At 43.3% G+C, this 27360-nt stretch overlaps 3 protein-coding genes across 4 annotated transcripts; all 3 read left to right on the top strand.

Moving 5' to 3' along the window:
* Positions 1-79: 79 nt before the first annotated feature.
* Positions 80-9752, top strand: LOC137869362 (guanine nucleotide-binding protein G(q) subunit alpha-like). Its single transcript, XM_068706743.1, has 8 exons — positions 80-653; positions 863-1019; positions 2783-2967; positions 5278-5432; positions 5611-5739; positions 6382-6511; positions 6965-7118; positions 8304-9752. Exons 2-8 carry the CDS (start codon positions 884-886, stop codon positions 8492-8494), a joined length of 1080 nt encoding a protein of 359 aa, XP_068562844.1. The 5' UTR covers positions 80-653; positions 863-883; the 3' UTR covers positions 8495-9752.
* An 801-nt stretch (positions 9753-10553) lies between these two features.
* Positions 10554-16841, top strand: LOC137869359 (guanine nucleotide-binding protein subunit alpha-14-like). Its single transcript, XM_068706736.1, has 7 exons — positions 10554-10798; positions 12999-13183; positions 13815-13969; positions 14161-14289; positions 14909-15038; positions 15175-15328; positions 16077-16841. The coding sequence occupies exons 1-7, from the start codon at positions 10672-10674 to the stop codon at positions 16265-16267; spliced, it is 1071 nt and encodes a 356-aa protein (XP_068562837.1). The 5' UTR covers positions 10554-10671; the 3' UTR covers positions 16268-16841.
* A 172-nt stretch (positions 16842-17013) lies between these two features.
* On the top strand, positions 17014-27303 carry prune2 (prune homolog 2 with BCH domain). Of its 2 annotated transcripts, none has more exons than XM_068706738.1 (11): positions 17014-17082; positions 19406-19472; positions 19579-19779; positions 20148-20324; positions 21785-21887; positions 23619-23750; positions 23863-23949; positions 25338-25436; positions 25542-25580; positions 26020-26070; positions 26189-27303. In XM_068706738.1, the coding sequence occupies exons 2-11, from the start codon at positions 19418-19420 to the stop codon at positions 26217-26219; spliced, it is 975 nt and encodes a 324-aa protein (XP_068562839.1). In that variant the 5' UTR covers positions 17014-17082; positions 19406-19417; the 3' UTR covers positions 26220-27303. The 2 variants fall into 2 exon arrangements, with proteins under 2 accessions (XP_068562839.1, XP_068562838.1); XM_068706737.1 differs by lacking the exon at positions 17014-17082 and adding an exon at positions 17302-17792.
* The last annotated feature ends 57 nt before the right edge of the window (positions 27304-27360 follow it).

Here is a 27360-nt window from a genome sequence, read left to right as displayed (position 1 = left end):
TTTACTTTATTTCTGCAGAGGATAGGAGAGACGTCTATATAATTGTGTTTGCGGGCCCACCATGTGGGTCTGTAATTGGTTTCCAGTGAGTTGTGTGTCAGCCTTGTTGCTCGTAACCGTCACGTGCATCCGTAGTTTACTAGTTAACACCGGAAATTTTTTCCCATAATGTAATGGCCATGGTGAAAGCCCGCACGGTTTCCCATCAGAGAACAGCCCTCTGTCACATGGTCCACTGTTGTTTAAAACACACACACACACACACACACACACACACACACACACACACACACACACACAGGATAGAGGACGGGACACACACACACACACAGGATAGAGGACGGGACACACACACACACACACACACACACACACAAAGTGGACGCAAAGCGGAAGATAACACCGAGCTTTCACCTCCGGCTGCAAACTAGTAAACCTGGACCGCGAGCATCCTTCTTCTCCGCCCCCGGGGAGTGAGCGACTGTTGCCGGTGTTTGTGTTGTTTTGTAGCGCCGTGAAGTGAAACTCCGCCATATTCAGCCCACCACGCCCGGAGAGAGGACTCGCTGCTGCTGCTGCTGCTGCTGCTGCTGCTGCTTCAGTCTCAAGTTGTTGCACAAACTTAATTTCCTCCTCGCGATAGAGGAACAAAGGTAATAACAAACAGCCTTGACTTCCTGCAAAGCAACATTTGTTTAAAACCTTTTCTCTCTGTGTGTGTGTGTGTGTGTGTGTTTTGAGTGCGCAGTAGGGGGGGGGGTTCTGGATGGGTTAATGGGAACATATTGACTTTATGATACTCGTGCTGTTGTATTTCTTGCGTAACCCGGACGTTATGTACGCTTGTCTGTCGCCTCGGAAGGTGGAGCGCTACCCGGGAGGAATGACTCTGAGCTCCGTGGGGGCTTGCTGCCTCAGCCCGGAGGCCAAAGAGGCTCGCCGGATCAACGATGAGATCGAGAGGCAGCTCCGCCGGGACAAGAAGGACTCCCGACGGGAGTTCAAGCTGCTATTGCTCGGTGAGGCACCAACGATACAACCAGTCTGTAATACGCGTAGGATGAGTAAAAAAAAAAAGAAGAATACTGCATTCTGAATTTTTTTGCAAAAAAAATCATAGTTGAAATGTACTTAAAGTAAAAGTTGGCCTACCTGCTGGTACTTTCAGAGTGTTGCATCATTAGACACGTTTATTAATGCATGAACATGTAAGAGATGTTGTTGGATCTACTTGCTGGACAGGTGGAGCTAAGTGATCTACTGTAGTTTAATTTATACCATTGTGTTATGAGATGGTCGTTATGATGTTGTATGTAACATCCCAACCTGTGAAACAGAGAGGATGCTGTTGAATCCATGTAGAGAGTACCAATAAGTACATTACTGTGGAATAGAATGGAGGTGAAAAACTAAACCACTAAACTGGGGTAGATGTATAAAGTTGCACAACAACAAAATACTGTGGTACACCTTAATACAGCAGTAATATTCCAATTGATTAATGCTGCTCACTAAAATGAATACATATACACACATATCCATTACCTAATTGGCCTTATAAGTACCTGGGTGCATAATGATGCGTTTAAGGTCTACTATAAGAAATTTAAAAAAAAAATAAGATTGTTGTGTTTGATAGTTTTATTTGCAACACTGCATCATATTTCTTCAACAGATAATAAAGTTTGTTTGTTAAATCTTCATTCGGAGCTACAATGTAGTAAAAATACAATATTTTTCTCTTGCAAAGCAATGAAGTATGAGTATGATAAATAAACGGTGTGTTAGCTCATCATCTTGGAGGCCACGTTGTACTTGTGCTACTTGACCAAGGATGCCTCTGAGAGGTGAAGTTGGTCACGTTGGCTTTAGTGACTCTGCTTTCTAAAATGATTGACTCGCTGAATGTGTAAACCGGTCGTTTAGGTTCAAAAGTCAGATGCGTAGCTTCGGTGCTTTCCAAACAATGAGCGCATACTTCTAACTCTTCCATTTTAAACTCTGTAGCATGCTAAGTTTCATTTAACCATCATGTCATGTGTAAACCCTGACACATATTCTACTGCTTATCTTTGACAGTGTCTATTAGAAGGACAAAGTTTCATTCTAATCACTTCCCTCTGTGACCGTCGCCAAAACATGATTTCACTTCAGCTTGGTGAGCTACAGGGGGAAACGCTGCAATCTCCTCGGCTTCATCTTTTTACAGTTGGATGACAGAACACTGTTTCTAAAACCTGACGCAAGGAATAAACCAAAGATCCACAAGGGCCCAAGAATAAGATAAACACAGACTATGGTTATGAGTTTACAGTCCAGGACTGAAGGACGGGAAAGTACTGCACACAATACAGGCTGGTGGTGTTATATATATCTTTAATTTTGTCAACAAATCCCATGAAGAAGTATTACCTCTGCAACACAATTGCCGCACTTTGGCACAGTGGAGCTTTGAGCTGAATGCTAACACCGGCGCGCTAACATGCTCACAGTGACGATGCTAAAATGCTGATTCCTAGCAGGTATCATGTCGGCTACAACGGTCACCACACTAGTTCTGCCGAGGTTGATGGAATATCATTATTGTTGCAGGTATTTAGTCATAAAACAAAGTATCGGAAAAACTTTTTTTACCTGATAATAGCGTTCAACAAAGTCAAGTAGTGAGAGATGGACTGACGCATTGAGTTTTAGTCTTTAATAGGATTCGTTGACAATTTAAAATATGTATTAACCTTAAGATGTGCGTGTTCAGTAATGTTGTGTGTCTGTTGGCGGGTAGGAACTGGTGAAAGTGGGAAGAGCACTTTCATCAAGCAGATGAGGATCATCCACGGCCGTGGATACTCTGACGAGGACAAGAGGGGCTTCACCAGGCTGGTCTACCAGAACATCTTCACAGCCATGCAGGCCATGATCCAGGCCATGAGCACGCTGAAGATCCCCTACGAGCATGAACACAACAAGGTGAGAGAGAGAGAGAGAGAGAGAGAGAGAGAGAGAGAGAGAGAGAGAGAGAGAGAGAGAGAGAGAGAGAGAGAGAGAGAGAGGAGGGAGGGAGGATGCCAGGGCATGGTTTACAGTCTCAGACGCTGACGGAGCCTGAACTGTGTGTTAGGGTGAAGCACTTCTGGTAAATTGCAACGGTGTTTAGTTTTGCAATCCAGCTGCCAGAGGAGGTTTTTGACTGCTTACAGAGAGTCATTTCGAAAATACACATGATGTTAGGCTGCAGGCGTGTAAAGACAAGTTAGGTGCTCCTGAGACAAACACGAGCAAGAGACTCGGTAATCACACACATCTGCTGGTGCAAACAAATATGCTAAATCAGGTAAAGTTCCAGGTAAGGAAAGGAGGCGTCCACTCTCTGTGTCCGGTGACGGTTGTGCGAGGAAGGGGAGGAAGTCTGGGGGTGGGGGGTGGGGGGTCATGTGGCCGTCGTGGACCTTTGGCAGCATTAGCCGAGTCTGAGTCAGCAGGTGGGTCACAGTTTTCTCCCTCGCTCTCTGGCGGGTGTGCTGTGGAGGCTCACAGGGCGACACTGTTTACTCGCTGAGCACAGGCAGGACGGAAGCGCAGAGTTGCTGTAGAGGCCAGAGAGGTCAGGTAGAAGTTGAACGTTCACTAATTAAACTGTCCACCGAAACACCAGAGGGCTTTTAATTTGAAACAGACACAGGAAGTGTTGAGGTTCTGTTGACAGCGTACTACGGTGACGCATATTTAACAGGAAGCTAAAGGGAGCGGATCCTGCTCTAATAAAGGCTCTGCTGCAGTTGAGGTAATTAGAGGCCCGAACCACTACTTGACCAATACACGGTATGTAACTAAAGGGGGCGGGGCTTAGCAAACAGTTAATTGGATGCAGTGAATAGTTGTCGGGAGTAGGACCGGGCGATACGGTGAGATATTAGTCATTTCATATCTCGATAACAATATAAATATCTTAATATACGTAGGAGTTGAAGAATAAAGCTGAATGGATGTAGGGAGAAATCCTGCACACTGCTGTTGGAAACACTTACTCGCGATCTATTTCAACCAACATTTGGGTTCCGAGTGGACCTGTACACATTATTCTCCATCATTATCATGCTGATGACTCTCTCCTGAGCTGCATGCGCTATTGTATTCTGGGTAATGGAGCTTAAAGGCTGGAGAAGCTTGTGTCTGGAAGGTTGCCAGTTAGACTTCAGATTGTTAATTGCAGTGCGCTGAGTGGTGATACTGCAAACTTCAAATTATATTATCTAAAAAAAAATGATATCAGATTTAAATTATTATAATTGTGTATCATGATATCTAAATAAATGATTTAATCATGATATGATTAAATAAAAAAGGCTGGCATATCAGCTTCTGAGGATCCTTTTAAATGTGTCCCATCATTTCTCCACAGAGGAGAGTGGGAGCATGAAAGTGCTGAAGCAGGAGCCATGAAATCAATTTTAAAAGATGCACCAAAACGGAAAGGCATTGGAGGGTACGGCTCCCTCCAGAAATATAAAAAAGAAAAGTCACTAGAAATAAACTTACACACATTTAATCTCTGCTACCAATTCCAGCCAAACAACAGAAAAAACAGGAAAAACGACGTTTTAATTCTTACACATTATGGAGGTATGACAGCAAAACAGCTCTCCGGATAGTTTACATTTCATCGCCGTTAACGGTGGTGTAATAAACTGGTTAAACCCATTCAGCGTTTGTACCGTGACCGTCTCAATCTCACCATCACAACATCTAACGTCAACAGAATGACAACAGCAGTATGTCTGCGAACGCACACCTCCTACAATCAAGCTGTTTATTGATGCAAAGTTATGACACGATGCCAAAGTGGCAGAGAATAGGAAGCGAGAGTAAACAGAGTAATTGTTCAGCCACAAACGACCGTAAAACGCTCTCCAAGCAGCTTGTGCAGAAGTGTTTTCCGGCTGAACGATTGCACTGTGGCTCCACGAGTAATTTGCAGTCAGGGAACCATTTGTTATTAATCATAAATAAATGAGGGCGGTGAGGGTGAAATAGAGAGATTTGGAATTCCTAGAAGTCACTGGACATCAGGAGAACACAATGCAGCTTTTGTTCTATGTTTAGCTCCCACAAAACAACACATCTGGTGTGGGAGATAAACCCAGCGACCACATCGTGCCTCCTCTCTATCATTCATAGCGCTTCAATAACAATTCACAAGTACATAAACACGACTCCATATTCATCATAAAGCCCGCTGTATGTTTGTTTCTGAGAAGTGTCTTTCCGCTGCTGTTCCAGGAGAACGCCGGCATCGTCCGAGGGGTCGACGTGGAGAGGGTCACGACGCTAACCAACCCTTACGTGGACGCCATCAAGTGTCTGTGGAGCGACTCTGGGATTCAGGAATGTTACCATCGCAAGAGGGAGTACCAGCTCTCAGACTCGGCCAAATAGTGAGTGTAAACAGGGACCGGTGACCGCTCAGACGCCGCCAGATAGTTTCCATTGTTTCATCTGCTGGTTGTCTGTTTAAGAAGCCTCAGTGAAGTCACAGAGACGTCCATGAAGGGAATATGTTTACAGTGAATGCTCTCTCTAACGTCCGTTCTCCCGTCCTCCTGTCGTTAACAGCTATCTCAATGACATGAACCGAATTGCCGATCCTGCTTACCTGCCGACCCAGCAGGACGTCCTGAGGGTCAGGGTGCCCACAACGGGTATTATCGAGTACCCCTTTGATCTCGAGGACGTGGTCTTCAGGTGGGTGTTTCGCGTCGTTGGTGTATGTTCTGTTGCTTTAGCTGCTGGGCGTGACTGTTTTGTTTCTTCCCGCGTCCTCTGACAACACCAAAGAGCATTGTTGTGGACGTAGACACACAAGGAAGCCATTATGTCCTGTTCTTCTTTAATAGTCTCGTTTGATTTCATATTTAATTGTCAGAGGTCCATGGTCTTGTTTTGCCCATTTGTCCTGTCTCACGGTTCATTAATTCTGGAAGTTGGTTTTGTTTCTGTTTTAATGAATTACATTAAATTGGTTGAGTTAAAGGTGTTAAATTCCAAAGTCAGAGCTGTTATTGAGGGATGTGCCTCCATGCAGCTCTCAGCAGCTAACAGCGCTAACAAGAGCAGCAGTGCTGATGGTGTTAGTTGGACAGGGGGGAGCAGGAGGGTGGAGGTGGTGGTGCTACGTTAATCGCCGTATGAGCACAGACGGCGATTAGCCAGTGGGACATGGAATCTTATAACAGAGCACAAAGAAGCTCTGATCACAGCACACACACACACACACACACACACACACACAGGGGGACAGACTTCATTCTCATCCCTGATGACAAACTGCCTTTAAATCGGTAATATGCTGATGTATGGTAATGATGGTGGAACCTGTGGCTGCAGGATGGTGGATGTAGGTGGCCAGCGGTCAGAGAGGAGGAAGTGGATCCACTGTTTCGAGGAAGTCACCTCCATCATGTTCCTGGTGGCGCTCAGCGAGTACGATCAGGTCCTGGTCGAGTCCGTCAATGAGGTGAGACGCCTACGAAGTGATCCGTAACGACTACCAGATAGTCACTTCCTGTGTATTTTGTTAGTCTGTGAATGGGGAAGTGAGTGGCTCTCTTTGGGATAATCAAGTACATCACTCAGAGGGACAGAAAGGGACATTGTTTCTTTTGTTTAAGGCCGAACCTGTTAGGTGAAGATGATGACCTAGATTTCTACAGTCCAGCACTAGTCTGTTTTTGCTCCCTCCCTCCCTCTCTTCTTGACAATCCTTTGTGGCAGTGCGTACAGTTCATCTGCAGGGGGAGCTCTTTAGTCGCTCTGTTCAGCAAACTGCACCACACGGAGAGAGTCATATGTAGGCTAGATGAGATATAGACGATCGCTGCTGAAGTACTGCTGTCTGATACTAAAACTCTTCTGCTGCAGTCATAATCCTCCTCATGCTTAGATGTTTGTGTCGTGTGTTTTTCAAAAGAATCGCATGGAGGAAAGCATGGCCTTGTTTCGCACAATCATAAACTACAAGTGGTTTGAGTCATCCTCGGTCATGTTGTTCCTCAACAAGATAGATTTACTGGAGGAGAAAATCATGCATTCGCATTTGGTGGACTACTTCCCTGAATATGATGGTAAGAGGAAAACGTTTCTTTTCTTGGCAAAGAAATATCATAAATGCAGATGAGCATTGTGATATTTAGGTTTTTCATACATTATAGTGTCTAAAAAGAGGAAATAACACAGTCTTCCTTGAACAGATGAAAAGTTGAATTTATAAGCAATAAAACACCAAATGTGTCGAGAGAGACGGAGCATTTCCATTGGTCACACCAGGGCGTCTAACATGTAGCAGGCTTGTGTGTGTGTGTGGGGGGGGGGGCAGGCATTCTGCAAAGACCCGCCCCCTTACTCTGCCTCTAATTGGCTCCCGGATTGTTGGCCTTTTGGGAGGATCTTTTGGCAGAAATGGAATATTATTAAGTGTGTTATCTTGAGTGTATACTCACCTAAAAATAAGAATCATTGTGTTTTCGTTACCGTAGAAGGAGCCATTTATAGCTACGTACGGCCGCCATGTTTCTACAGTAGCCCGGAACGGACAAACCAAACACCGGTTCTGTAAAGGGCTGTTCACGTTTTTTTTGTGTTTACGTTTCTGTAGTTCTCCTACAGGAACACGGGATAAGTTTCAGTTGGCTGCAATATGCAACCTCACCACTAGATGCTGCAAGACACACGAGACCTTTTAAAACATACCGGTAATTCAAAACTAAAGAGAACAATACAAGTTAAACCTGTCACCGAGCCTCAACCGACACCACCACCTGTCTGCTGTGCACCAGGTAAGATCCTGACCCGACATCTTCAGCGTAGAGGACGTCTGGGTGGATCTAAGTCGTCTGTACTTGTGCTGCTGTTGCATGTCACAGATAGACATTTCAATGTTTTTTATCATAAATGTAAGGTAAGCACATGGAAGCATGTTTTCGGTCCGGCTTTATTTGCTCCGTCATGTTGCCTAATGTTGACGTCTGACTCTAATGTGTGTCGCAGAGCAATATAGGTATCTCTATAAAGTTAGCTAGCATTAGCCATCATAAAGGCAGCATGTATTGGACTGATCGAGGGTGTGTCTCATTGCTCTGGAATTCAACTTTTCATTTTAAAGTTTGGAAGTTTTGGTTATTTCCTCTTTAAAAATAATAATTGCATATCACTTAAATGTTCTGCAACCATTTCATGTTAATTTCTTCTGTTCTTGAGCCTGTGTGTAACTACTGGAAACACTACGGTGACGTTCACTGTCTGTCCACCAGGTCCCCAGCAGGACGTCAAAGCGGGAAAAGAATTCATCTTAGACATGTTTGTGACTCTCAATCCATACGTGAAAAAAATCATCTACTCCCACTTCACCTGTGCCACGGACACAGACAACATCCGCTTTGTCTTCAGAGCGGTGAAGGACCACATCTTGCAAATCAACCTGGAAGTCTACAACTTGGTTTAGACCGGTGGCGTTGCTGCTGCGATTCGTCCGGCTCGGTGCGGCCGGTGGCCCGGAGAGCTCTGCGGTGCTTCGGCTTGCCTCACACCGCCGCTGAACGCTATAATCCACAACAGGAAATTGAGAAGCTACAGAGCTTGTCGCCAAATGACTGTACTACTGATATATTTCAAATTTCCCTGTGAGGCTTTTTGGAAATGGATGTCTCTCCAGCTATAATGAAGTGTGTCCTGACAATTAAAGTGCTGCCTAAGTGAGGAGTCTATTACAGCATGCACTCTGAAATTTACGGAGCTCTTAACGTTTTTTCGAGCGGTAACGGTATAAATGCACATGGATGAATTAAGAGGGAAAAGAAAAAAGAAAGTATTTCAGTGGCCTCGAAAGCCTCCGAGGACTCGTAATGTACTAGGTCTCTCCTTCAGGGAATCTGTGGACGTGAATGTAGACTCACTGCAATGCAGCGCCTCACATCACTAACCCGAGCTCTTTTTTTATTATTATTATTTTACTTTTTTTTTTTTGAATGTCAAAAGCTGTTTTGAATACTCTAAACACATAGTTTGTGTCTTGGCTTAATGGCAGACGAGTATTAATTAACACTACATTAACTTTATTACGTAGCTGTTTGCGCTGATGTTCTGTTTGTTGTGTTCCTCACTGGCTATTATCGTTTCCACAACCTCACTTTGAGTTTTACGAGACTTTGTACACGTAAGTATGTGTCTGTGATGGCATTAATCACTCCTAAACCACTTTCTGTGAGCACAGCGTTCACATACATACACATATACACTCAATGTACTTCAACCCATACAGGCTTTGTTTTGTAGAAAGTAGCGTTCATGCAGTTCAGGGACTAGATGAGTAAACGTTTTCGATGACGTCTGTAGAGCTTCTGCCATTATTTATCTGAACGCATATTGTAACTATCACGCGGTACATTAACGGTGAAAGATTGTTCACCTTTGCTCGCGTGGAGAGAAGAACTGTTCTGTTAAGTATTCTCTGTTAAACTATTGAACTAGTTCATTCTTTCTGTTCTTGCGCTGTTAAAGGGTCTCAAATGCATGACTAAACCCCTAATGAGAGCAAATCCACGGCACGAATGTTTACACAACCCTTTTGTTCTTGTGAGAAATAATTGCAGCCTAATTTAAACAGTTTAATTTATGGTTAGGTGTCACTGTCGCTGCACTATCTCAATGCGGTGTTAGTGTTGTTCATGTGATTGGATAAATAAACAGACTTTTGCTGCTCAGTGTTTCGTCCGTTGTCCGTCTTTACCAACCATCTCCGGCACACTGTTGGTTCAAGCATTGGAGTGTTCGTCTTCTTGGCTTCGTTGCCGGCTCATCTGGAGCGGCGTCGCTCCTGAAATCCTGCTCTGCGATGCGTCCGTCTGGCTGGAGGCTGCAGCGCCGCTTCTGTTTGCGCTCCGTGGTTTTAGTGTGGTGCACGGGGACGGGAGGTTTGGCAAGAGAGCCACTGAGAGCAGTGTGGCAGAAGCACATGGCACTAAAAACTGTGCATTATTAATACATATATGATTTATTCAGTGTAATTAAGGAATGCCAAGAAATAAACCACTTCAAACATTCTAATATTTAATAATATCAGTCATTAGCTGTAGGCTGTTTGTAACTTCAAATAGCCTACAGCTAATGACAGATTATAAGAAAACGGACAATTAAAGGTCCACCACCCCTCCATATGTATAGATGTATGTATATGTGTATATATGTGTGTGTATACATGTATGTATATACATATATATATATATGTGTGTGTGTGTGTGTGTGTGTGTGTGTGTGTGTGTGTGTGTGTGTGTGTGTGTGTGTGTGTCGTACTATAACGCACCTGGCTGTGCTCCATCGTGTCTCCTCACGCACAGAGGGTCAGATCCAGCGGCCTTTGTGGCGCGTGGGTTTGTAAGCAGACGCACACGAGCCGTCCGCATATAGTCTCGCATTGCCTCTCGCGCTGAGCCGGGCCGCCCATCCGCCCGCCTCCCCAGAAATGCGGAATGCACCTGAACTGGATCCCGCGCGAGGCGGTAGGACTCGCCGAGCCACCTGTTCCGGGACAGGTCGGGGAAAAGTTGACGTCCATTCGGTTCACTGAGTCCCCGTCAGCTGCGGCACAGTTTCACCTACAGCGGCTCGTCGACTGGTACAAGAATGGATGAGTGCTGCCGGCCAGACAACGACGAGGACCGGGAGAGACGCAGGGTGCACAAAGAAATAGAGAGGCAACTCCGCCGAGATAAAGACAAATCCTACCGGGAGTTGAAGCTGCTGCTTTTAGGTGAGTGGGAACAATTAAACTCCACATGTTCACCTTCTGATACATTTAAAACAATTTGAATATTACCATTTAAATGTAGTCCACAAAATGACTTAAAACGTATCATTATAGGTTGTTTTATATTTCATGGCATGGTGAATAGAATGACTGTAATTTAAGTCAAACACGTTTTGTTTCTGTGTCTGGGTTGATCTATTTACTGACTCATCCAGCTCAACAGAAGTCTGTAACAAAAGAAGAGCCTGTGATTGTCGTCATCCAGTAATGTGACTTACTGACATGTTAGACATACAGTGATGAGCCTGCTTCACTTATATTGTTAGTTTAGAAGTTGCATTTGATATTCAAGAGTTCATTTTGTTTATTGGCCAACTTTAGTTTTATTAGACACTTTATTTTTTTTAACTTACGGATGCTTAACAGGCTCAATTAACAGGCTTAATGTTTCCCACGTTCACCATTTTAGTCAGACTCTGAAACCTGCCGGAAATGCAGCAAACCCTTGATGAATGGAAGTAAATGGAGGCCAGGGTTAACAACAGCAAAACTGCATCAAAACTCTCAAACTGATGCAGTATTCTCCAAGTCTTATGCTCACTACTTCCTAAACGCATGTATTTTTTGCCAACATCGTACTAATGCACAGACTCGCAGCACTTATGAGTGCATGAGTCAGCAGTGACAGAAGATTTAGTTGGGAACGCTTGTGTTTGGGAAGTGGTGAGCAAACAACTGGATGAACCAGACTTGGAATATAATACGTGAGACGTGTGAGAGTTTGAGAATGGATTTTTGATATCCTGTAGTTTGGCTTTTGTTAAACCTGGCTTCCATTTACTTCACTTCATCAAGGATTTACTCCATTTCACCGCGGAGGCATGCGAGAGCATTTCTTCAAAAAGGAAAGGTGAGAAATTGATATACACAAGTTATTTCGTGGGTGAAGTAATCCTTAACGTGGAGTGGTTCTCATGAATGGCTTGACGATCCGTTCAATGGTTGTTGGGACATTTCACCAAAACCAAAAGATTCATCCTCTGGGGACCATGATCCATCCAAAAGTTCAAAGTAAATAATTAGAGGTGTTCCAGTCGATTGACTGAGAAACAAAGGTATAGATCGATAGATCGCGGGGCTTTGGTATGTGTTTTGATTGCACGGTGCCTTTTTACTGGAGCTACAGGTTACCTCCTGCATTCTTCAGATAGTTGGTGAAGGCCTGCTTTATGTGCTGTTGCTAGATTAGGATGTTTGAGCTCACACTTCTAATGATTCATTGTGAAAGCTACGTCGGGTCAATGCAAAGCATGCAGGCTGTCTTCTCAAAGTGCAGAGCGCAGAACGTAAAAAGACGACGCTTCATATAGTGCAGAGTTCAGCGTCAGTCGAGTGAAATAAGTCACAGCTTCACGGGAGGCCTGTGTTTCCCAGACTTATCCAAACAGCCCACTTATGAAAGCTTGACTGTTGGAAACAATGCCTGAAGGACTCTGTTTTAAAGGTCGCCGCTGCTTTAAACTTTAACTTGAGTTTGGAGATTGGAATATTCTCCTGTAAAGGTCAGCCTAATGGTTAACATTTTTTGGCATTTTAGGTGCTTAACCGACGCTCTTATCGAGAGAAATTAACAACCAGACGGCAGGAAGCTGTTTCACTTAGAGGCACATGGCTGTGCACTGACTGCTGTGGATCACACACACACACACACACACACACACACACACACACACCTTCAGTGTACCGTTTTTATTCATTTCTATTGTGTATACATCATTTTTTATTTTTGGTCCACTGTGTTTTTAATCATAAAAATTAATGTTAATGTTGTTTATGTAAGTGGCAATACATAGAAAATAAAAGAGCGTGTTGTCTCTGAGCAGTGACATCAGTAATGGGGCGTTTAATAGAAACACATGCGAGGTGGACAGCCTGCATGCACCTGAAGAAACCAGGTGCACACACTCACAGCTGTAGTCTGGGAAATAAACACCACATCTGTGAAACTTGAACATCTAAACATTCTCTCGCATTGTTAAGAACACCGATTTTTGGTTTGTTTGTTGCCGAAAATCCTGTTTAGCTGCAACTGATTGATGTTCAGATGATTCCTTTTTTTTTTTCTTTTCTTGTCCTATTTCTGGCATTGCTTTGATCTTATTCCATTTTTCATCCCTCGGTCTCATTCATCTCATTTGCCTAGGGACTGGTGAAAGCGGGAAGAGCACGTTCATCAAACAGATGAGGATCATCCACGGCGCCGGATACAGCGAGGCCGACAGGAAAGGTTTCGCTCGGCTAGTGTTTCAGAACATCATCACGGCCATCCAGGCGCTGATCGACGCCATGAAGACTCTGCGGATTGACTACATCGATGACCAGAACATTGTGAGAAACTGTGCGGGTTTAACCGGCGTTAACAGACCAACAAGAGTCTACAGCCATGCTGGCAGCTCTGCGAGGCCGTCCTTTGAGCTAAATGCTAAAGTCAGCGTGCTAATAGGCTAGGTTTACCCTCCTAGCTTGGGACGTTAACATGATAACGTTTGATAATTAGCACTAAGCACAACGTACAGCTGAGACTGATGGGAATTTGTTTCGCAGGTCATGAACCGAGGTATCGGACGAAATTAAGATCTTAACCCGGTGATGCTGCTAGAGGGATGTTAAGACGTTTCACTACAAATGTGAACCTCATGGTGGCTCTGGAGGAGGAGTCAGGGGATCACCAAAATCATTAGAGTTCATAGTTTGGGGACCATGACACGGCAATCGGTCCAATGTTTGTTGGGATATTTCAGTCCGGACCAAAGCGGTGGACTTTTACCACATGAGAGTTTCTGTTTATTTCCACCTAGTTCTAGATTGGAGTTCTGTTGCCGTTCTGGTCCTCCTGATGGTCTATTAATAGGTCAGTACAACGATTGAAAATGTGTGTTTTATAAAAAATCCCCTGTGGATGTCTTGTGTGTGTGTGTGTGTGTGTGTGTGTGTGTGTGTGTGTGTGTGTGTGTGTCAGAGCCACGCACAGAAGCTGAGCCAAGTGGAGGCGACCCAGGTGTCCACTCTGGAGGCTTGGCAGGCGGACGGCATTAGGCGAGTGTGGAGTGACCACGGTGTTCAAAGGTGCTACGACCGCAGGAGGGAATTCCAGTTGTCGGACTCTGCCAAATAGTAAGACTTTTATATAAACCCAAGGCTCTCTCACAGGGCCGACGCTTTTGCACTGCTTCATTTTGCATTCATCAAAATTCATACTGATAAAACGTAGTTGTTAATATGCATGCAGCCAATGCAAATGTCCGCATGACGTTCTCTTCTGTCCCGTCAGACTGTTACATGTGGATCCGTTGTTAACTTTTCAGCTACCTTGACGACATGGACAGAATCACAGGCCTGTTGTACATCCCCACCCTGCAAGACGTCTTGAGGGTCAGGGTCCCCACCACAGGCATCATAGAGTACCCCTTTGACCTCTCACAAGTCATCTTCAGGTAGGCTGCTGAACCCGTGTTTCCTGCCACAAAAACACAACGTAGTGTTTGCTGGGTGCTAAAAAAAAAAACCCCAATTACAATTCTTCTTTGTGTGTTTTATTCAGAAAAGCTGCCAGTGACTTTCCTTTTGAACTGATTTGATGAAACTATTTGGCGCTATAACAAACTCAGAGTGCATCTGTTAAGGAAATGGTTAGACATTTTGAAAACGGTGTTCATTTGCTTTTTTGCCAAGAGCTATATGAGACGATTGATGCCACTCTCATGTGTGTACGCTTGATATGAAGCTAGAAACAGCTGGTGAGTAGCTTTAGCTTAGCATGACAATTGGGAGGCATTGGGAAGCAGCTAGCTTGTTAAGAAAAAAGCTCACTAATTAGCTATATATATCATTTCTGTTTGTGCCTTAATTGAGAATATGATATTAATCTTTGGACAGAACCACGCTAGCCGTTTCCATCTGTTTCCAGTATTCATACTAAGCTCTAGCTTCAGACTTAGCATCTTCTTAGCTAACTCTCAGCATATAAGTATATTTTCTCAAACTGCTGAATGATTCCTTTAACAATCTCGGACATTTCATGTTTTGCTTGGACCCGCGGCCGTGTGTCTCTAGGATGGTGGATGTGGGGGGTCAGCGCTCGGAGAGGAAGAAGTGGATCCACTGTTTTGAGAACGTCACTTCCATCATATTCCTGGCGGCCCTCAGCGAGTACGACCAGGTCCTTTACGAGAGTGAGAACGATGTAAGGTCAAAACCTTTCAGTCTGCTTCAACGTTCTTCATGGTTTCTTTGTAACTTTACCCCTTATTCACCATCCAGCTGTAAAAACAACTATTATTTGCACACATTAGTCTTTTGTCTGTTCTCTCCTCCTACAGAATCGGCTGAGAGAGAGCCTCGCCTTGTTCAAGACCATCCTCTCGTACCCTTGGTTCCAAGAGTCCTCCATCATCCTCTTCCTGAACAAAACGGACTTGCTAGAGGAGAAAATCACACGGTCTCATTTGGCAACCTACTTCCCGGCCTTTACTGGTAATTTACCTTTTGTTCTGTTTGGGTTGAGGTGAAATGATTAGTCGACAGAAGATTGATCAACAACTACTTTCCTTGTGTTTTGGACTGTTGGTCTTTCTTTTACGTTCTGCAGTGTTGGAATGTAACAAGAACATTTACTCAAGTATTGTACTTGAGTATAAAGTTGAGGTACTTTACTCGAGTCTTTTTTTCATGACACGTTCTACTTCTTCTCCACTACAATACAAGAAATATTGTGCTTTTCACTTTTTGCAATTTATAACAGATAATCGATTCATTCAAGACATTTTACTGAACTGCCAAACATTTCATGGTTCATTTCAAATTTGAGGATTTGCTTTTTATTTAAAATGTATTTTAAATGATTCTGTGTTTTGTACTATTGGTTTGACCAAACGAACATTGAGAAGTTGTCACTTTGGGCTCTGGGACTGACGGTGACTGCTCCACCTCATCTGACTGCACCAGTAAAATCCTGCTTCTACATTAATGCCTCAATAAAAATAATCTAATCGTATAAAAATGACAACAGGCATTTTTCTACATTGAGTACTTTTACGTTTTAATACTTAAAGTACATTATTGTGGTACTTACTTTTACATTTTGAATGCAGGACTTGTACTTGTACTTGAGTATTTTTACAGTATGGTATTAGTACTTTTACTTAAAGGATCTGAATACTTCCTCCAATGTGATTTATTTTCCTAAGAGAAACTGTGATTCTGACCACGTTTGCCTCCACAGGGCCTCGGTGTGACGCCAGATCTGCGGAAAAATTCATCTTGCAAATGTATGTGGAGAGGCACCGCGGGCATCCTAAATCCCTCTACAAACACTACACCTGCGCCACAGACACAAAGAACATCCAGGTGGTCTTCCAAGCTGTGGAAAATACCGTCTTCAAAGAGAACATTGATAAATTCAACCTGGGATAAGGAGGTTTCGCGGCAACAAAGTGGTGCTTTCCCCTTGAGGAGCAAGGAGCCGGGTTATACAGTCACACGTTGTAACACTTTTATGGACATTTTTGATCTGTTATTTGCTGTCGGTTGCTGCTTGTTCACAGACATCACAGAAAGACAATGTGACAGCATTGTCAGGTTAGGGACATTTATCAGGTCTTTATCTATTCCACTGTAAAAACACAGAATACATGCGGTAGAAAAGCATATTTTTCTATTGCTACAGAAGAGAAATAGCAGTTAATCACTGTACTAAACTATTACGGAGGAGTTCCTTTCGTTCCCATGCTGTTTGATGGTCTTCATTAAATGGTATCAAACTGGTTAGACGAAACCTCGTCGACTAACAATGCAACCCTTCCTGCTTTACGTCTCTGGGAGGAGGAAGTGAAAGAACAGCCTGCAGTGAACTAGAGTGCCTTACTATATATATATATATATTTATGCTGATGTTTTCATGTAACAAAATCATAGACATTGAACCCACATGTAATTTGTGTATTTAGATGAACTGGATTGTGTGCCATTCATGATCTTGTCACTTTTTATTGACATTAAAAAAAAATGTATATGAGAAAAAAAACAAAACAGCGGTATCTCATGATATATACGACACTGATTAACCAAAAGCTGTTTTTTGGACGCGTCTGCTTGAATGCTGGAGCTCCAGGCGTGGTGGATTGGCACACTGCGGCAGCGACCTTTGAACCAAACAATGGTTCAACAATGAGCAAAGGTCTGACGGGCTGCGCTCTGTCCTCCTGTCTTCCTGTTGGGACAGAACTGTGGTAAGTGAAAGGAGTCAGTCAGAGGAAAAAGCCTGTATAGGTGCTATTGATTGTTACCTGCTTTGCAGCCGTGCAGCAGTTTGCTTGTTTAAGGGTTCAAAGGTTCAAAGCTAATGCAGAATATAAAGAGCACACTTGAAGTTGCCTTACAGACAGATATTTGCTTTGGTGACTGTATTCTGTGTGAATGGTATCAGCACAGGAAACTGACAGCTGATTATTGCTTCTTTCTTTTTTGTTTTACCCCAAGGGGCTAATATAATCTTGTAACTGCAAAGTCATTTTCATAAATCTACTGTCGGGCGTTAAAGGCAGACCCACATTACCAGTAATGACATAACAGCGTTTACACACACACACACACACACACACACACACACACACACACACACACACACACACGCAGAGTTTATCCCCTCCAGTCGGGGAGAATAATGACACAAACACAACTCCTCCTATATCTCCATTCAGTAGCACTGCCCGAGGAAGCCGCTGTGCAGAGAGCTGTTGTAGCAGGTGATCGCCCTTATTTGGTAATGGCCCAGTCATGTGACCGCAAAATGGTGGAAGCTGTGAGCCGTTCGTAAGCTGAGCATCTCCATCGAGAGGCTGGGGGAGAAAAAAAAAAAGAGGAAATAGGCAGGGAACTTGGAAGTACTTCCATGCACTGAGACGCAAACAGGACAGAGATACCCTGAGCCCCGGCAGTGGTGAGTAAACGGCTTTTATTCCACGGAGACAAGAAGAAGATGAAGGGATATGTTCTTGTGATATTTTTTTTTCCTCACAGCCAGCAGACAGGAAGCGAGAGTGAGGGAGGGGCTGCTGTCATCAGCACTGTGATGCTGTGCTGTGCTGTTGAAGTGGATCTGAAGCAGCTCAGCATCCTCCATGGAGGATGCACATAACAGCTGAGGCTGGTTCTGTTGTTGTTCTGCGATGTCGGATGGCGTGTCATTGTATGTTTGTGGTCTCTGTTGTGTGTGTGTGTGTGTGTGTGTGTTTGCATACTGTACATGTTCCTGTGAATCGTCAGCATTATGAGTCAGCCATCGGCAGTTTTCTCTTGCAGCTGTTAATACGATCACATCTTCCTTGTTCCAGGCAGAGAGGCTCCCCGACGAGGAACAAGGATGTTTCTCTCCTCGTGCGAATGACGAGAACACGTGACTCACTGTGAATTTGCATCTCTGCCCAATCTGTGCTCATGCGAGCGTACAGTCATTCGATTTGAATCAGCGATAGAAAAAGACAGCGAGGAGGGGGAGTGAGCTTGTCATGATGTAACAACCCCCCCCCCCCCCAGAATCCTCCCCCTCCTCCAGTTTGAATGGAGGGATTATTCCCTGGGGAAGATGACCTTTAACCTCAAAAGCTTTCTCATTTTCCTCATCCCTCCTCTTACAACCTCTCCATTGTTGTCTTACTCCCCCTGTTCTCTTAGCTGTGGACGTGTATCAGTGGTATAGATGGATTATTAAATACAATCTATTGCCTGCACCATCTGTTAACATGTGCTGGTGTTTGGGGGGCTTCTTGTACTAATGCTTTGCAGTGTAGCCCGACAGATGCTGCAGGTTTTGAGATATATTGTCCCATGATGCTCTTTCAACACAAACACACAAGAGTAACTTTGATGTTCATGGTTTTTTTTTTTAAAGAATTGTGATCATAGATTCATACTACGCTGCACATCATGCAGTTAAATAAATGTGCCAGTGCTCTCTGGTGGACAAATATATGATGGTGTTTCTAAATGACCTCAAAGCCAATTAGACGCCAGCATCTGCACAAACGAATGAACTAGCTCTGCTGTGTGGTCCACACAACATTATTATTATTATTATTATTATTATTACTGATGCATTAATGTGAAAGTAGCATTTTACTGTTGACCAGTAAATGATAATAAATAAATCATTTGAAGTATTTTATATGCCGCTGAGAAGTTTAATCTGCAACAATGCATCGTTGTTTATAGATGTGTCATGTGTTTTAGATGTAAAATATGAATCTTTAAAGTGGAATAAAGAGAACAGAATGTAGTAAAGTTGAAGTATAAAGACATGGAAATACTCATGTAAAGTACCTCAAATACCCTTAAGTGCAGTACTTGAGTGAATGCACAGTACTTAGTTAAATTCCACTACTGGTAGTTTTAATGTTTGGCTCAAGTTGCAACTTGCATTCAACAACTGGTCTTCCGATTAATCAGATTAAAATTCCAGATTCCAGATTGGAGGAGTCACAGGTGCTGCATCGTCTCGATAATCCCCAGGTGTTTGTTGCATCATATTCAATAACTGTAATGATCTTCTCACAGGTCCTCGTGGGGATGGACCTGGCATCAGAGAGTAAAATGAACTCTGAGGGGGGCGAAGGCAGACCCGGTGAGTGTCAACCAAGGCTCATGATTTAAAGCAAGACATCAGTGAAAGAAATGAAAGAACCGGTTCTTGATATCTGAAAACTGTTTCTATGAATTGTTTCCTGCAGTCCCTCCTACCTCTCTTCCCCTGCAAGGAGGTCCCAGCCAAAGAAAGAAGCTCTCTGCCCCTCGAATCAGCCTGTCACTGGACCAGAGCGAGGATGACTTGGGGGAGACACCGGATGATCTTGACATTAATGTTGATGACCTGGACACTCCTGATGAGGGGGACTACCTCGACTACACGGACCATGAAATGGACTGGGAAGGTGGGTCATTCTGGATGTCGGCATGATGCAGCCGTTAGAACTTATTATGTTTTATGGTCTGATTCCCCAAACCACCAAGGTTGACCATGAGTTTAAAGAGGACATATCATGCTAATTTTTAGCTTCATATTTGTATTTTGGGCTCCAGATACCCACATATATGTGCACAAGCACTGAGGAAGTGAGTTTTCCATAATATGTCCCCTCTTAACCTTTTTACCAGTAGCTCCTTTGATGGCTGAATTCCATTTAGCTGCTTCAGTTTCAGGGTCCTGGTCTTCCCGGTTAAATGTCACACTGGGACACTTGCATTAATGTTGGTAACACCTGTGCCTGTATAACACAGTATTGGTCTTTTCCTCTATCAGACCCCAATGCAGCCAGTAGGAGCGGGACGAGTGAGCCTTACAATCCAATCCCGACATACAGCGCCGAGGAGGAGCGGCAGGACGGCAAACTGTGGCGGACGGTCATCATTGGGGAGCAGGAGCACCGCATCAACATGAAGGTCATCGAGCCCTACATGAGAGTCATCTCCCACGGAGGTGACTATTAAAAGAGCCTTTTTAGCATATTAATATCACATTAATATCAATACTGGCTAAGAAGTCACTTTTGTTCTGCTCACTCTCCGGTTAAATGGCCTTATGCATATTTTACTCATTCAGTAAACTCTCTCTAAATAGTGTCCTCTAGAAGTTGATGAGTTGATTGAAGTGGTAGTAAATTGCCTTCAGTGTTACCGTGTGCTCACAGCTGTTAAGCTTCAAGGCGGTTTTGAATGATTTCCGTACTTTCCTTCGTTTCCACCTCTCTGGCAACATTCAGGCTGGAGTTTTATCTCGGAGGCAGATTGCTGAGTTTGTTCGCATCCTGAGCAGAAGCTCTGCAGACACTACTCACCTCCACTGTTTTGATTTAATATGATTTAATCCGTTTTTATTTTCAGATAATTCTGCAGATAACACCAGTCCAAGCTAATGCAACTCGTTGTAGTAAAGGTGGAAATACATACATTACATATAAACATTATTTATTGAGTTTAGGTTCATTATAGAGGTTTAATATAACATGTTTTCATCATAAAGTATAAGGTTAGTGCATCAATAGGTTTTTAAGATAGATCTGAATTAATGTGGGAATACACAGTAAATATGTTGTGTTCTAGTCGACAGCAGGTCTGAATATCTCATTCGGGAAGTAACAGCATATTATAAAAGTCATAATCGCTGCTCTGCTGTGTCACAATCGGCTATTGTTTAGGAGCTGGCGTCTGCCACATCTCGGGTAACGAGACGGCAGAACGATGTCTCATTTAAAAAAATGCTCCATCTTGACTTGGAGGCGGGCCAAACCAAAAGTTGAGGAAGTATACAGGCCGTAGTTAAGGCCAGCGAAATCGATTATTAAAATAATACCCTTTTTTGTCACTAATTAATTAATTGACTTTTCATTTCAGATTGACAAAACAGAGAGAGCCAGGGAGCGTTGGTCACCCGACCTTTACTGAAACACTTTCAGTTGCTTTTTCCTTTAATTCTTCACCATCTATGTTGCCACATTAAGGCTGCTGGGGGACCTGGGTCTTACATTGGTTTCACAGACAGGGGCCCCGTCTCTTTCTGTCCTCTCTATGGGGCCACAGGTAGGTGGCGTACTTTCTTCCCACTGTGCCGTGGGCTTAAGTGAGACACAGCCGTCCCGTGGAAACCCGAGACGTCTGCCACCGAAAACATCAGGAGCTCTGTCATTTAGATAAAAGACCCTCTGTCTGAGTGACACCGCGTTTAGTAATGAATGGGTTGGTGAATAATAGGAAATATCATTAGTTATCATCAAAATAGTGAGACGGAGAGACAGTCGGACAAAAGAGACACAGACTGGCAGATAAACTGAAGCAATCGAGTTATGAAAACTCTGCTAATTAAGGCTAAGCCCTCACCAACAATGGAACGGAATCTGTTAACTCTTACTACTTCTATTTGTGTTTTGTTTTTTTGTCAAGGCTACTATAGCAACGGAGTGAACGCCATCATAGTGTTCGCTGCCTGTTTCCTGCCAGACAGTGACAGAGAGGACTACCACGAAATCATGGAGAACCTCTTCCTGTGAGTTTTACTCTGCAATGACACACACACACACACACACACACACACACACACACACACACACACACACACACACACACACACACACACACACACACACACACACACACACACATACATATTTAACCAGTCTTTCACTTTTTCAATAGTTTATACACTGGCCCACTTTTTAAGTTTTGCCCTTGGAGTAATGAGAGCCTGAATCTCCGTACGAATTCATCTACTAAATGTTATTTGACTCTGAACCAATGTGGTGGATCGACTGACAACCCTATATTACCATCCATAGAACCATGGCTTAAAAACTGATGGATTACAGTGAAATGTTGTACAGTCATTCATGGTCCCCAGAGGACAAAGCCTTACTTTGGTGACCCTTTGAGAGTTCATCCAACCTCATGGTGGCACTAGTGGAAAGGTCAGAGATTTGCTTCTACAGTTAATTTGCCATTTATTTAATTTTTTTTTTGCATGCAAACGAGCTAACATTGCCATGCTTGCTAACCCTCAGCATGTTAGCATCGTCACTGTGAGCATGCTGGCACACATGTAGCTCAAAGCAACAAAGTGTCACAGAGCTGCTAGCAGTGCTGAACACCCGATGCCCTCCTTTCTGAATTCATACAGGGACCGCGCTCAAAAGATGCATTTCATTCTCTATAAATAGCATTTTGCATGTTGACGTTGCTTCTTAATACTTCAAATGTGCCGCGGCTCTTCCGCTTGAGGAAAACTATTCAAATAAAGTCTGGCTTGTTAGTAGAGACCTCCCATGTTGACGCGTCTTCACTGCGACGCTGGCACAGAGACACGTCATGCTTGGACAGGGTGATTGAGATCCCACAGGCTGTTCTGTGAACGATATTGAGTAAGCTGGCATATCTGAGAGTTTTGGATAGAAATGAAAGGAGGTAAACTATAGCGTCTGCACTTTCTGATGCCAGATGGCTTGATGTCTGAATCCTTGCGAGGAGGAGTTAACTGTAGCTGGGAGGTGAATGGTGTGCAGCTTGATGTCAGTGGGAGACGATCACAATAGTCACGAAACAGAGTGGATCAGCAGTGTTGTTTTGTAAGCTGGAGAATGACATTGGATCAGAGCCGGAGTGAGCCCCGAGTCACTGAAGGAAGAGGAGTTATTGAGGAAGCTAGAGAGGACTACGTCGGCTGATAATACTGTCAACCATTTTCAAAGGAGATGACAAAGTTCCCTGCTGACCGAGAAGAATGAGAGATGGTGGGGGGGGGGGGGGGGGGGAGATTGAGGAGAGAAATGAGAAAGAGATACAAAATAAATTGGTTTGATTCACAGCATTGGATTTTATAAAGGCAGAAGTGTGATTGAGGTGCTGAGATGGATGCAAGAGAATTTAAAAAAAGGAGAAATTCAAAGCAAAACAGCTCATCCATGACGCGACATTCGTACCGATTTCTCGTGGCTTACATCAGAGGAGAGACATTTCTTGAAATTCTGGTAGTTCTCCAAACACGGAAGAAGACTCAAACAGTCTCCTGTTTCCTCATATTGTTTGCATTCAGAGTCACAAGACAAGGTTCTTGTATTTCACCATTCTGACGTACATAATGGTAAAAACTTTGTTTTCCTTTTTTGGCTTCTAAAATGTTTCCTGATTGGAATACATGACTGTTGACGCTGTTGTGATGGTGCCACAATGTTGTGTAACATTATAGTGTGTGTGTGTGTGTGTGTGTGTGTGTGTGTGTGTTGAGCTATGTGATCAGTACACTGGAGCTGATGGTTGCAGAGGACTACATGATCGTGTACCTGAACGGAGCCACGCCCCACAGAAGAATGCCTGGCCTTGGTTGGCTGAAGAAATGCTATCAGATGATTGACAGAAGGTCTGTTGTGTGATCATACCGTGATCCTGTGAGAGATAACAATAGCGTGACTTGTGACAATGCAACATAAACACATAAACACATCTAACGTGTGACATTGTGTCGTCTTCAGGCTCAGGAAGAACTTGAAATCCTTCATTATTCTCCATCCATCATGGTTTATCAGGACTATTCTAGCCATTACCAAGCCCTTCATCAGGTACGAAGCTTCCCAGTTTCATCTCTAGAGATTGCAGAGATAGTCTAGGATCTAGTGATAGCTTATTGGACGGTCCACCACTGAAACATGTCAACATTTACAGACAGTAATAGTGCCCTACAAAGGCAAAGCACTTTAAAACACTTTAAAGTTGATTTGGTCTCCAGCTAAAGTAGTCATTAATCGACATAGAAATCTTGAGCTCAACCTTTGATCCTTTTTCTCAAGTTGAGGTCTTCTGCCATCACATTGTCTACAAAATTATATTATTATAAAAGGCATCAACTTCCATTTGATCGCTCACTTTGTTGTTGATTACAGTAAGCAAAATGTATGATGAGAATCAGTAATAATTATAACATAAGCTAACCATGCCTTTCATTCTGTTTGATTTACCTCGTCACACCAGTACAGTTCTGATTGCATGTTTGATAGTTTTCCAGTTCTGTCTCTTAGCTAGCTAACGTCACGCTAACGTTACGCTAACGTCACGTTAAAGTTACGCTAACGTCACGTTGACGTTACGCTAACGTTACGTTAAAGTTACGCTAACGTCACGTTGACGTTACGGACTAACGACAACAAAACACTGAGGCAAAACACAGCAACTAAAAAGAGGTGAAACAGTGACATTATGGATGAACTAAGCCAGAGAACCTTAAATTATTCATGAGAACCTTTCGTTTCTCTAGAACTTTTTCTAGTTAAGGGAAGTTTTCTAGTTATTCTTTTTTTTAACAAAAAAAGAATAACTGTCCACAGGATCGAGTCTTTATTCCTCCAAAAAGTCATGTTTGCCCTTATAGGGCGTACTTTGTAGAAACGCTTTAATGCAATACTAACCCATGATATTATTTTTTTTTTACAACTTTAACGACAAATGATACAGAGACTTTTTAATTTCATTCTTTGACTTTTTTATGTTGATGAAATACTAAAATAAGAAATTTTAATAACATAGCACACTATGACTTTTTTCTGTTTTTTTATGACAAACTATAATAAGACATTTTACTGAGATAATACGCTATAACTTTCTTATGAAATCATAAAGTGGGACTTTTTTTTAGTATTGCTGCTGCCAAGTAAGGCTTCACAGAGCAGCTAGCATGGCTAGTCCGTCGTATGTGCGGCGTATCAATGGTTAGACAGTCCTGATGGGCAGGTGGTCTCTTTCATGGTAGCCTCTTCTATCCGTGTATACATGGGTGAATGCCATGTGGTGTTAAAGGGCTTTGAGTGGTTGGACGACTAGGAATGCTCTATATATGTTTTGATTGGCCCACTGCAGCAGAGTTAAACTGCTTAAGTTTAATATTATAATTGAGTTTCTGTGATGCCGAGCTGGTTCCTTTCACTGTGCTCTTCATGTGTTTCTCTTGTCACAGCACCAAGTTCAGCAGTAAGATTAAGTATGTGAACAGTTTGGACGAACTGCACGAATCCATCCCCATGGACTGCATCCAGATCCCAGAGTGCATCATTAGGTGAGTCCCTCCAAACCCCCCAAACGCTGCACCACCCCCACCTGCTCAAAGTCGTCTTATTAAATGACTTCATATTCATCTTGTCGTTTGAACTCTCACCTCTAGACTTGACAAGGAGCTGAAGGATGCAGCAGAGAACTCAAAGTAAGCATTTACTCTCATTATTCGCCCGTGTGGAGGCAGTGGCCCCTGCCTCAGTTTCATCCTCGGCTGGAGCGCTCATTTATCAGACGGCTCACTTTTAGATCACAGGGACTCTTCTGCTGGATGAGAACCAATTGGATTTGACTATGGTTGCAATTATAGGAAGGACACAGGGGGGTAAAAAAAGTTGCTAAAGATGCTAAATGCATCGCTTACATCTCATTTATCATTACAGTGAAATAAAGGAGCCAGGCCTTATTGCAGAGTGATCTATTACGCTGATAATTAATGTTGAAGCGACGCTGTAGAAGTCACACACTGATTAATTGCGCATTGCATCATAAGTTGCACATCTTAAAATTCACCAAATACCAGTGCATTATAACACTTCACGACAATAAATTCTGCTCTAACAGCCACTTTATTTCCTTCTTTCAAGGAGGAATAGTTTTTTGCTGGGACTGGATCCAACAGCAGCAAGCAGAACAGAGTAAGTCCTCTAAGATGTTCACACAGACCGCTTACTCGAGGCCATTTTTCTTCTGTCACCGACACATAAACAGACCAGCCTTTAATGTCTCCGTTTTGTTCCTTCGTCTTCCCAACAGACCAGATGCAGCCGGTGCCACCAGCTCTTAAAACACAGACGTCCTAAACGGATAGGTTCTCTCAATGTTCTCAAGTCACTGTTGTATCGTACGGGTGAAGCTGGAAAAAGTCAAAGGCTTGTTAAGCTAGTGTGTGTGTGTGTGTGTGTGTGTGTGTTTGTTAATTAGACACTGGAGTTTAATATGAAAACAAAACTTGCAATAGTTCCTGTTAAAGCTAAAGGGTTGGATCTCATTCTCCATGGCTGCTGTAGCATCTACTGTACCTTAACACTGGCTATCCAGAGAACTACACAGTCGAGCGTGACGCTTGGCAGCGCCTACAGAGTAGCATCGTCGTTCACGGTAGGGAACAAGCAGACGTACACTGCACAGATCCATTTGTAGAGTCTATAGTGTTGTAGTTGTGTGCATGAGAAGCAGTGAAGCAATAATATCACTTTACTGGTGTCACACTCTCAGTATTTCAGATAAAGAGGCGACTTGTGTGTGTGTGTGTGTGTGTGTGTGTGTGTGTGTGTGTGTGTGTGTGTGTGTGTCAGCAATGTACAATAAAAAGCACATTGTGTGCACAAAAAAAACAACCTTGTGCCATAGATGACCAATTACTGCATTTAAGCAATCCACTCCTTAATTCTCACTTTAAAACTGAGGGAAACGAATCTACAAAAAACAATTACAACTTAGGAATAAGTTAAATGTGAAACCAAGTTCTAGTGGAGTGTCGGAGCATATCCTTTGAGCTCTGTAAGTGTGTGTGTGTGTGTGTGTGTGTGTGTGTGTGTGTGTGTGTGTGTGTGTGTGTGTGTGTGTGTGTTTGTGTGTTTTCAATCACTTTCTAAAGACACATAGACTGGGAATCATCTCTTCAGCTTCTCTTAGATCTTTAAGAATAAACCTCAGTAAAGTAAAGATGGGATTTCTGTAAAGCACAATATCTTTGTGTGTCAACATGCATGCATGTGTGTGTGTTTGTGCATCAGTGCATGTCCCCTCATAGATAACGGGTTGTCCTCTTACCCACGAGTCTTCAGTGCTGTATTGAGTGGGTGCAAAGAAATGAAGGATCACTGTCTAGTAATTCAAATAAATGGACTGAAATCCAAACAACGTCATCGTTTTTAACTGTGATTTGTTGTATAAAATGTACGGCTTACTCTGTACTAGATCTT

Source organism: Cebidichthys violaceus, unplaced genomic scaffold (assembly GCF_023349555.1).
Source record: "Cebidichthys violaceus isolate CVI_PGR_0920_01 unplaced genomic scaffold, fCebVio1.0.p SCAF_12, whole genome shotgun sequence".
In the NCBI taxonomy this organism is placed as follows: Eukaryota; Metazoa; Chordata; class Actinopteri; order Perciformes; family Stichaeidae; genus Cebidichthys; species Cebidichthys violaceus.
This window is presented reverse-complemented; position numbering and strand designations above follow the sequence as displayed.

Excerpts from the sequence above, each read along its gene's own strand:
- LOC137869362 (XM_068706743.1), top strand. The coding sequence starts at position 884 with ATGACTCTGAGCTCCGTGGGGGCTTGCTGCCTCAGCCCGGAGGCCAAA. Across the intron at positions 1,020-2,782 it reads GTTCAAGCTGCTATTGCTCG|GAACTGGTGAAAGTGGGAAG; the intron begins GTGAGGCACCAA and ends GTTGGCGGGTAG. Across the intron at positions 6,512-6,964 it reads TGGTCGAGTCCGTCAATGAG|AATCGCATGGAGGAAAGCAT; the intron begins GTGAGACGCCTA and ends GTTTTTCAAAAG.
- prune2 (XM_068706738.1), top strand. The coding sequence starts at position 19,418 with ATGGACCTGGCATCAGAGAGTAAAATGAACTCTGAGGGGGGCGAAGGC. Across the intron at positions 21,888-23,618 it reads ATCATGGAGAACCTCTTCCT|CTATGTGATCAGTACACTGG; the intron begins GTGAGTTTTACT and ends GTGTGTGTTGAG. Across the intron at positions 25,581-26,019 it reads GATGCAGCAGAGAACTCAAA|GAGGAATAGTTTTTTGCTGG; the intron begins GTAAGCATTTAC and ends CCTTCTTTCAAG.
- LOC137869359 (XM_068706736.1), top strand. The coding sequence starts at position 10,672 with ATGGATGAGTGCTGCCGGCCAGACAACGACGAGGACCGGGAGAGACGC. Across the intron at positions 13,184-13,814 it reads ACATCGATGACCAGAACATT|AGCCACGCACAGAAGCTGAG; the intron begins GTGAGAAACTGT and ends TGTGTGTGTCAG. Across the intron at positions 14,290-14,908 it reads CTCTCACAAGTCATCTTCAG|GATGGTGGATGTGGGGGGTC; the intron begins GTAGGCTGCTGA and ends GTGTGTCTCTAG.